Source organism: Poecilia formosa, unplaced genomic scaffold (assembly GCF_000485575.1).
Source record: "Poecilia formosa unplaced genomic scaffold, Poecilia_formosa-5.1.2 Scaffold402, whole genome shotgun sequence".
Lineage (NCBI taxonomy): Eukaryota > Metazoa > Chordata > Actinopteri > Cyprinodontiformes > Poeciliidae > Poecilia > Poecilia formosa.
Genome location: NW_006800341.1, coordinates 403,104 through 413,647, shown reverse-complemented (window position 1 = coordinate 413,647; position 10,544 = coordinate 403,104). Strand labels below are relative to the sequence as shown.

At 39.9% G+C, this 10,544-nt stretch overlaps 1 protein-coding gene and 1 long non-coding RNA gene across 8 annotated transcripts in view; both read right to left on the bottom strand.

The window, feature by feature from the left end:
* Nucleotides 1-270: 270 nt before the first annotated feature.
* The window catches only part of radil (Ras association and DIL domains), a 36,205-nt gene continuing 25,931 nt past the window's right edge, over nucleotides 271-10,544 (bottom strand). For 5 of the 7 annotated variants that reach the window (XM_016663055.1, XM_016663053.1, XM_016663052.1 and 2 more), the window contains 7 exons: nucleotides 10,304-10,476; nucleotides 9,915-10,065; nucleotides 8,069-8,295; nucleotides 7,294-7,618; nucleotides 5,504-5,643; nucleotides 3,281-3,420; nucleotides 271-3,088 (listed from right to left, as the gene is read on the bottom strand). In XM_016663055.1, coding sequence (XP_016518541.1) covers nucleotides 2,989-3,088; nucleotides 3,281-3,420; nucleotides 5,504-5,643; nucleotides 7,294-7,618; nucleotides 8,069-8,295; nucleotides 9,915-10,065; nucleotides 10,304-10,476 — 1,256 coding nt within the window. In that variant the 3' untranslated portion in view covers nucleotides 271-2,988. The remainder of the gene's footprint in view (nucleotides 3,089-3,280; nucleotides 3,421-5,503; nucleotides 5,644-7,293; nucleotides 7,619-8,068; nucleotides 8,296-9,914; nucleotides 10,066-10,303; nucleotides 10,477-10,544) is intronic. The other 2 variants (XM_016663056.1, XM_016663057.1) reach the window with 2 other exon arrangements.
* On the bottom strand, nucleotides 4,131-5,496 carry LOC107833526 (uncharacterized). Its single transcript, XR_001659273.1, has 2 exons — nucleotides 5,073-5,496; nucleotides 4,131-5,040 (listed from the first exon to the last, which is right to left on the bottom strand). It is a non-coding gene; the product is annotated as an uncharacterized LOC107833526 (long non-coding RNA).

Here is a 10,544-nt window from a genome sequence, read left to right as displayed (position 1 = left end):
AAGACAAAAAGACAAGCCAGGTGTTTCAGAGTGAAGCTCCTCACATTCAGGCCCAACAGACTGATGATGGAGGATGAAGAGAGGCAGCTACTGGAGGCTGACTGAAGTGGAGGGCTGACCCAATGCTGACAAATTGATTGTTTTTCATTTGTTTAGTTTGTGTAGTGGTGTGAGGAGAGGTGAAATGGCCTCCGCTCAGATTTGTTTTAGCACAAAGAGGAGCTATTGTAGTAGCTCAAAGCCTTAAAATATTTCTACTTATCTGAAATGTTATTTTAGCCTGTAGACAGCTTTACTGGTTTAGACTAATATAGCGCTTAAACAGTACACAATCATCAACACTACGGCAGCAGAAGTTACGTTGCGTCAATTAACTTTTCAGTTTTCTTAAGAGAAAAAAAGGGCGGGACCAACTCGTGACCAGAAATTTTTACCTGTTCTCAGCTTTCTTTCCAGAACTTTCTGCATATTCTCTTCTTTCAGCTTGCTTTTCTTGCACTCCTCATTGACAGTTCTTCCTTCGTGATTAATCTCTCCTTCTCCCCCGTTCTTTTGTCTCCTCACTCTGCCTTTAGCACCTCAGAATGTCCTCACACAGGCTTCATGCTCAAGATTTCACTGATTGTTGTTGCACAACAGATGGATGCATTATGATTGTATGCTGCTCTGCTAAGTAACAAAGCTAATTAAAGTTCTTATTTTGGAAAAAAAAATTGCATAAGAGCAGCTGTCATGGACAGGTAAACATGGGAATGGGTATTTTTTTTAATGTCCCTGTTTTTGTGATTTGTTAAAATGTGTAGCACAAATTAAAATTCTATTGACATAACTCCTTGTCTTCTCTTACATAAGACAAAACGTAATATTTAAACAAGTTGATTTATTGTCAAAGAATCCAACAATATCTTGTTTTCTTGTGTACCATCATTCTTAATATAAATACTGATCAGATTACATGCATGAGGTGATGCACCATACAAACAAAATTGAAATATTTTCAAAAAACAAATATAAAGCAGAGGAATAAAATTCACAAGGAAATAAAGTAACTGTGGTTAATAGGGAAAAAGATGGTCTAAAGTCCCACATTCTTAAATTTCAACATGTAATATTTTCCAGATTTCACTCAAACTTGGTTTTGGACCTAAATTTCTCTTATAATGAACTTTTCTAGAATGAGAGCAGATACACTGCAGATAAGTGGTGTGGTGTTCCATGCAGGAGGTGAAGCCCTGGGTCTAGTTGTCACTTTGGTCAGTTCATGACCCCATCTCTTCCTATGGACATTTCGTCATATGACTCTAAATGATAAAATGCTTAATAGTTGCACATTTTATAACTTTGTATTTCACCTTTTGTTTCTTGATTGTACATCTGATTTGTCAGACGACTAATCAGAATTCTGATTGATTAGGAACCCTGATCAAACCAAAATAACTCAGAAGTAACCTTCTGCTAGGTGTTATTTATTGAACTCATATCTTAATATTTATGACAACTGAGTAGATTATAGAAAATGTTTTGAAATGACCAATTGTTGGTACAAGACATCTTGCAGGTTAGTACGAATTGACAGCCTGAAATCTCCCACAGCAGTTTGGCCCCGTGTCAGTTTTTTTAACCACCTTGTTACGATGTGTTGCCCTACACATCATTCTGATATGTAGGGCAACACATCAGAATGATGAAATATCCAACATAGCACTTTTAATTCTCACATTTATCCCGCTTCTTTCCATATGAAAGGCAACGTTGATGCAGTGCTGTCAGGTGTTTGGACTGAATGTCTCCATGACCTGCAGGGCCAATAAAGACGGCGCTGATGGAGCAGCAAAGTCATGACTTACAGTGGAGAAAAGAAGTTTTGATCATTTGTAGATTTACAAATTTGTTTACAAGCTTGCTTGCTTCACTTAAGAAATCCTACCATGAAAGGGTTTTAGCCTCAACAAGAAGGCAGTCCTTCCTTCAAATTATGGATACTGCGACTCCAATGTGCAGCAAGACACCAAAACGTTGCCAAGGGATCTTATGCAGGTCGCTCTCTCACCCAACAGGGTCACCCCAGAGAGCAATGTCTTTTTTCCCTTTCTAAAAAGTCTTTTCAAATTAATAAACAGCATTAGCTCACCTTCCTTCAGATCCAGTTAAAATGTGTTAGTCTATCAAAGGCAACTGGTTTCAGCAGAAAATTCCTCCGCGTGGATTCTTTTTAAATTATTTTGTTCTGTTCTAAACATGAACACTCAAGTGTTTTGTGTAACTGTACATGTTGCAGCAGCATGTAAAAAAAAGTTACTGTAATGCACAAACCAGAATAAAGAAGTGAAAATAAATACAGAAGTTTAAAAAAGGACACAAATAATTAAAGTCCCATCATTCCATAAAACATTTTCCATCAATAGGTCTTTGTTTTTTTCTCCTCACAAACAGGAATAAATCCCAAATTGCTTTCTGTTGTTCATCTAGCTGATAAAATATTTACAAGTATTTACAGTGTGAACAGAGCGGCACTGAGGACCTGAAGCTCAATGTTTCCACCAGGAGTCAGCTTCCTCAGCCAGAACCTTCAGGTGTTTTACATCCAAAGCCTGGTACAAAAAGTAAACATTCAATCACAAAAGTTTGATGGCGTCAAAAACTCCCAACAAACAACTTTATAAAACATTCCTTTCCAAAAGCACATCATCAAATGCTTTGACATAAACAGAAGGATGTCTCTCCAGTTTTACAGACGGCTGCTTCCAAGTGATAGCTGAGCAATGAATCAAGCTATTTCCAACTGGAATTAGAGCTGGAAATATTCCATACATTGAGGGGAATCTCCTGTGCTTTAAACACCAAGCTGCCTGATGGTGATTAATGATGCTCTGATGCTATTTTACAAACTCAGGATTCCCAGTCTGATATTTACATGTAAGCCATAGCTGTGTGAACCCTGCTGAGATTTGCACGTGTGTCAGCATCGTGGTGCTAGTGGGGCAGTGATCAGCAGGACGAGGCACTGATCTTGTCTGAGACCTCGGGGTCCGACTTGGCTACCAGGAAACGCAGTCGACCCCCTCCCAGACGAATCAGATCCACCGCGCTGTCGGGGCAAGCAAGCGGAAGTGAGAGAGGGAGGAGACGAAGAGTCTGGTTACATGGAGCTCAGCAGAGATGGAGTAACAATAAACAGCACATCACTGTGTGAGCTTGAACCGATCAATCAGCTTAACAGGTCAACACCAGTTGTAAGATGAACACTGAGGGAAGATGGCTCTCTCCACCGCTTCTTTACCTCTGGTAGTCTGCTCCGATCAGACTGGTCCCATTCACTGCCAGGATGCGGTCGCCGATCCTCAGCCTGCCATCGGATGCAGCCGGCCCATCGGGGATCAGGGTCCGGATATAAATGCCAGGAGCGTTAAGGGGTGTGTGCTGCCAAACGGAAAGTTAGTTACTGCAGGTCAAGAGGATATAAGTGGATATAGTTTGGCTAAAATACACACTGGTTACTAAAATAAGATCAGATTTATTTTGATTCTCTTTTTACAATTGATAATTTACCTAAATATCTACATTTTAGACCCTTTTACTTGGTAAGATTAGAATTGTGAAATTTCAAATTCCTTTCTGGTGCTTTTAATTTACAGTCAGTCCCAACATTGTGAAATGAGTAAAAGTGTGCTGATCGATCGGCCACCGGTTATTATCGGCCGATTTCCGTGAAAAAGTTCATACAAAAAGCTAGACAAAATAACCCGATAATTTAAATCAACGAGCTAGTGGTGTGAGATGCTGGTTCTGCTCCCGCTGTTGGACCGCCGCTACGTGCTACTGGTAGTAATATTTCAACAGACAGAGCTTTGCTCCACCCGCAGTGAACTCTCACACCGAACATCTGCATAAAGCTGCAACAGGTAAATAAACAAAAAAAGATTTTACATTTGTATTAAAACTTTTGTTACATGAGATAGATAATCTCTGAAAAAAAATTGATCTGCCTCCTTCCTGTGTTCTGCAGAATTACTCCGCTCAGTCAGAAACAACCAATCAGAAGGAGCATTAATCAGCTAGAAAAGCTATCAGGAAGTTTTGATTCACTAGCTCAGTATTGTTTATTTTGATGCAACCTGCATTTGACTTTGAATTAATATTTCTTTTTTTCTTGACATTATTTGAGATAGGCAGTGTTGTAAGATTTATTTCACTCATGTATAATTTAAGCTGTTAAGAATCTTACTGTTAAATATTGTTATACTGATTGCAGGTTTTTCAGTTGTCCTTTTGACTGAATAGCTGCTGTATTGTGCCTGCTAATATTTTGTAATTTATTTCTAAATTAGGTGAATTTATTGCCAGATCATTTTTCCATTTTGTCAGATCACATAGCAGCATTTATACCTGAAGCGAAAAATTAACAGCCAATCCAGGTGATCAGCAGAGATCGGTGATAGGCAAAGATCGGCCTCATGGGTGATCGGTATCGGCAGCAAAAAACCTGATCGGAGCATCCCTAGAAATGAGTAATGATTTCCATACTGCACCGCTTACATTTATTGATGCAACCTGCATCAATAAATAAATTCACATTTTATTACAGCACTATTATCTCACTGCAAAACAAAAAAAAGCAACTGGATCTTGCAGTCACCAAGTCTCCATAACAACCAACAGATGCCTACTTGCCTACCCATGTCCCATGGTAATCATATGACTTTAACTTGTACTACAGTTGCTGTATTGTGGTTGCTGAAACTTTAAGTAACAAGCAGTCCGGCTGAGCTTTTGTGTAAAACAAAAATAATTATGTGGAAAAGTAGAATATGTCCATAGTTTGACACTTCTTCCAGTATGTGGCATCCTGAAGAAGCTCATTTCAAATCTTCTCAAGAGAAGAATTTATGTTTGTGGTGCTATGAATTCTGTGCCATGCAGTCACCTGAAAAAGTTACTTAATTTTTTTATGATAATTTTTTATTGTCATCACAATAGTACAAAATAATTTTGTGATAAAATTCTGAATCTATATTGCCCACTCCTAAGTGTCACTTGGTCCTACAGTTGGACTGTGATCCATAACTCATCACCAGATCAACACAAACTGATTCAGAAGGTAAAGAAGTGAGCCGTCTTTCAGAGTGAGGGAGGCAGGACTCAAAGATCCGACTCTGCTCCAACTTAACACTAAATGCCATCCTGTTGGTAAAGAGAGGCTTCATAAAGAATCGACAGCAGTGGTAGCAACAATGTAGCACCAGTGGTTTTATGAGTTATTTCTCATATTTTGTCCACTGAAAAAGCGTACACATTTAAAGGTTATACTTTTCAGTGTGAGATTCTGGGAAAAAAAAAAAAAGAAAAAAAAAGATTTGAAGGGCTTCTGTACATCACTTATGAGCTTCATGTCTTTGCATTGAAGCTCTGCAGCACTTTCACAAAATAAAAATAAAAAATAAAAAATCAGATCTATACTTCCTAAACAGTAACAGACCACAGGAGATTTGATCTAGAAACTTACCAGGCCATCAATGAGTCCCATTCCCAGTCCGTAGGGTCCCTTGTCGAGTTCCACTACAAACACCACACACAAATCATCAGCAAGGGAAGGAGCGCCGGGGGAGGAGACAGGGAAAGGAAACTCACAGCCACTAATACATCCTGCAGAGGATACACACACACACACACACACACACACGCACGCACACACACACCCAAAGGCACAAAAACACACAAAGCAGTTTGCTGTGGGGTTTGACAAACATCAGAAGGGTCTCTGTTGACCTAGAACAACACAAATGAGTCTACAGCTGTCACTACTGTAGCACAGTTCACACAGCCCACCTAACACAACACAAAGCTGTCAAAGTCCAGGTTCCAGAGTGCAACTAAAGCTCTACCCATTATTTTAATAGAACATAAAAACATCTGATAAATTTATATAACTGATATAAATAGTGAGGGTAGGGGCACTTCACCCATTGGAAATCAGGGTTAGGTTTCTGCTGCAGTTAGTGTGTCAACTGCCAATCGGGGGAAAGTTAGGAAAAACTTCCAAGTACAAAACAGTTCAGTTGCACTGAGAAGGCACAAATCCAAAATCAAGCTCTACTATCTCATTATTGACCATTAGGGGGAGACAAACCCTAAAAGTAGTGATGGAAATCCAATTTCATTCCAAATATGATCAGGCATCAATTTATTGGCATTGAGAAAAATAAAATGTGGCAAAAAGGCAAAGAATTCAAATCTAAAAGTACTTTGTTGATCCCAAAGGGAAATTAAATGCAACCAAACCTAATCAAACACATTTTCTTTAATTTCTAGATCAAACATACATTTGATCTAGCTTTAAGTCAACTGAGAAAATAAGTTACAAAATATTTGAACACAGTAAAAATAAACTGCATTGTCTGTCTGATGTGTTATTCTGTAGCAGGTAATGTTCTGAAACCAGTGAACTGTGAAGACTCACATTTCCATCCAGATCCAAACGGTTTCTTTCAGCATCTCCAGTTAGTGTCACATTTTGTTCCAGATCTAACTTGTCTGTTACTGCAATTTTAATTTTATTAGAATTTCAACATGGTTTTCAAAAATCTGAATATAGGGTATCTGAATATCAGTACCCTATAGTCAGCTATTAACCCTGAAAAACATCCAGTACAGCCAACTGGATAGTTGGCTGTACTGGATGTTCTCACTGGTCACATAATAAATATTGCCCAGCAATCTCTGTTCTGTGATGAGTTCTGTAATAAAACAAAGCAATATCCTAACCTCTGAACATCTCATGGATCACTGCTGAATCCATCACCAACAGTGATGGAAGAGTTTTCATGGATAGTTTTCACTAAACTTTCAGGCCAGCCAAGCAGAGTTTTAAGGAAGAAAACTCTGCTTAAAACTCTGCTTTTAAGCCAAGAGGCCCAAGGCATCTCCGTAGGAGCTGCAGAGATCTACGATTCAGGCAACAGTTTCAGTCTCTAAAGCTGCCAATCACTTGCAGCTTTAATTATGCCAAATGTGGTTCTGCAAAGTATAGTCTCAAAAGGACTGTATAGAAATATATGCTGTACTTATTAGTTTATTTGTTCAAAGTTTTGAAAACCTATTCTTTTCTTTATACTTATGTTATACTTTATGTTGGTGTATCACTTCACATTCACATAAAATATGTTCAACTCTAAAAACATTCAGTGTTTTCACACTGAATGTTTTTAGAGTTGAACATATTTTATGTGAATGGCATACTGTTCTACTTCTACTGTTAATGCTTTTATTCACCCTGGACTTTGTGCTTGGTCCTACCTTCCAGTCCATTTGTGAGGAGTCCGTTGGTCTTTTTACATTCTGCTAGGGTTCTGGCTGAGCAGCCATTAGTCTGAATGCTGGTGCAGAGAATGGGCCCCTCTACGCCTCCCCCCTCTGGGTACAGGGGGGTGTTGGGTGGGGTCAGGAGGCAGGATGGGTCCGGATTTGCTGCACGAGAATGGTGAATGGTTCCGTTCCTTCTGAGGCTGTGGGTTTGTGTCTGGCCCGGTGGCCGGTCTCGTCCCCTCTCCTCTGCTGCCATCTCAACCCAGGCGCCCCCCCCAGAGCGGGGGCTGCTGTGGGCCGGAGGTAGCAGCTCCCTCTGTGTTGTCAAAGGACAGACTTTGAGGACAAACTTAATGATATGACAGAAGGAATCGAGTTTGTCTCACCACTGATACAGGATGCACTTTGTTTCTAAAAATAAGACGTTAGTTGATATGATTAAAGTTTCAATTTATAATCCTTTTATTTACAAACCTTCCTCTTAGTGCATCTGTGACTGTATGAATCTGGTGTACACATGAGGTGCTCTAACACCGAAGATTATGGTCTAGTCAGCTGTTCCCAATAATTAGACAAAGTCTAATCAGATTAACCATGATTTAACCGTGTCTAGGTTTGTGTGAGTGCATGTGTATGTGAGCCGGAATTGGCCAGAGAAGAAGGTTTTGTCTTTTGATTGAGAAGTTCTTTATAATCCCACAACTACTGCAGCTGCTTTAGAGACCTGGATTAGTGGGAGGCGTGGTTACGCGTGGATTTTTCTGACCTGGACGTCCGGCCAGTCGGCTGTGTTGGTTCCATTGGACTGTGTATGCACACTGGGAGTGGTGGTGTGAGTTTGCGTCTTGGTCCTCAGACCCCACAGGTAGTGACGCACATAGAGCAGCTGTCTGTAGATGCTGTCCTCCACACACTCGCTGTCCAGGTCCACTCTGAACCCTGAGCTGGGCAGGACAATGGGCGGGTGGTTCTCAAAGCTTTCCAGAAGGTCAACTGAACACGCAACAAAAACATACAGTTAAACACAAAATTATTCATACCCCTTTACAATATTTTTGTTCTGACTGGAAGATATTTTAGAGAGGCCCAGTTAGGCCCAGACTAAGTTAGGACTGGTGGTCAGAATACTACAAAGACCTCCTCAATCCCACCAACATGCTTTCCTGCGAGGAAGCAGAGCCTGGGGTCTTTGGGGCGGGCTCTGTAATCTCTGGTGTTGAGATCACTGAGGTGGTTAAAGAGCTCCTCAGTGGTCCGTAAGATAGTCAAACCTCTGATCCAGGAAGAGCAGTGTGGTTTTCGTCCCAGCTCTACAGGGTCTTGCAGGGTACCTGGGAGTTCGCTCAACTGGCTACATGTGCTTTGTGGACTTGAAGAAGGCATTTGACCGTGTCCTTCAGGGATGTTCCTACACTCAGTTATAGTCACAAGTTTTGTGTTTATAAAGGACACAAAATAGATACAAAAGGCCAAACCAGTTGAGGTGGCTCGGTCATCTGGTCAGGAAGCTTCCTGACCACCTGGTGAGGTGTTCAGGGTACGCTTCACTGGGAGGAGACCCAGAGGAAGACTCAAGACACACTAGACGCCTTGGGATTCCCTTTAAAGAAGCTGGAACTGTGGCTTGAGAGAGAGAAGTGTGGGCTTCCCTACTTGTACTGCTGCTTCTGTGACCAGACCCCAGATCAGCAGAAAAAAAAATGGATGGATTTAAATATATATAAATATAAATACATATGAAGAGCTACAGCTAACACTTATTTTATTGTATTGATTATTCTCATGATTAATCGTATAAAAAAAAAATTGGCACATTCTTTCAACCACTTAAGTCCTTTTTTATACAGTATTAGAAATATAAAAAAAAGAACTGAAGTATTTATTTGAATCTATAAGAAAAATAAACATTTTATTGGTGACAATCCAATAACAGCATTACTTTAGTAAATGCTTGGTCATTTGAAGCAAAAGATGCATCTGTTGCTAAAAAGTACTTCTAACATTGATAACAGCAACATTTGAAAAACTCAGTCCTTTCTGCTCGACTTAACATCAGTGCAGTAGTCTACTGACAACTTTATTTGATTAACCACTTAATAATTGGATAGCAAAAAGTGTCTAGGAGGGTTTTTTTTGTCAAAGAACTGGACTAGGTGAAGCTAAAACTACGTCACTTGAAGTATTTATTTGAATCTATAAGAAAAATAGATTCAAATAAAACATATTTGGGTAAAACATATAGTCAAAGGTTCTTTTTTTAAACTTGCATGCAGAGTGTTAAAGAATGTTAAGATATTTTGTACACTTCTGGCTTAATTACCAGTGAGTATGTTGGTTTTTCAGCAATGGACTTTTTGAGTATATACTTCAGTTAATGATTAATCTGTTACTAATTTAGTTGATGATTATTTCATTAATTGATTCATCTTGTTTTATTGTTTCAAGCCCTAATATATACAAATGTATAGATAATCTAAGTATGGCTATCAGCTTCTTCAACCTATGTTATCCAGAAAATAAAGCTAACTGCTGTCATTCAGAAATGATGAGCACAAACATTTAACAATAATGGGACTTTATGTCATCGTTACTTGGTGGAGTCACACCTGTACCTGATCTATAGATATAAGCCTCATCCTCACTGCTGGGCTGCCATACTGGGACAGGACCTATCTCTGCTGTCAGCTGGTACTGGGTGAGGATCCTGTGGAGCTGGACTGGTTTCAGAGATGGGTGCTCACTGGACAACACTCGCCAACTCAACTGCAGACAAAGCAGGGACAAACATAATCTGACTATATTCAGATTAAAATCAGATTATTTAATCTAAACTTTTTGTTTACCGTAAACAAAAAGTTTAAGATAAACTTTATGTGCATCTTTATGACAACCATGAAGTTCTTGAGATGCTGCCTGACTTCTGTTTAGGACTAATAGTGATGTGGTACGTTTCTTCAAACAATACCTTGATTAAGTATGAATATGCTTTTGTGTGGCTCACCTGTGTGAGCTGCTGTGGGGGCGTGGCCACTATGGAAACAGTACTGTTGAGTTTGGTGAAGAATTTTTCAGCCAGATGCCCCAGACCGGACTTGGTTGCCCATTCCATCAGCATTCGCAAACACGCCTGGATTTGCAGCGACTTTGAACGCTGGAACCAACCCCGGGCTGGACCTGTGCGCACACACACACACACACACACACACACACACACACACACACACACACACACACACACACAC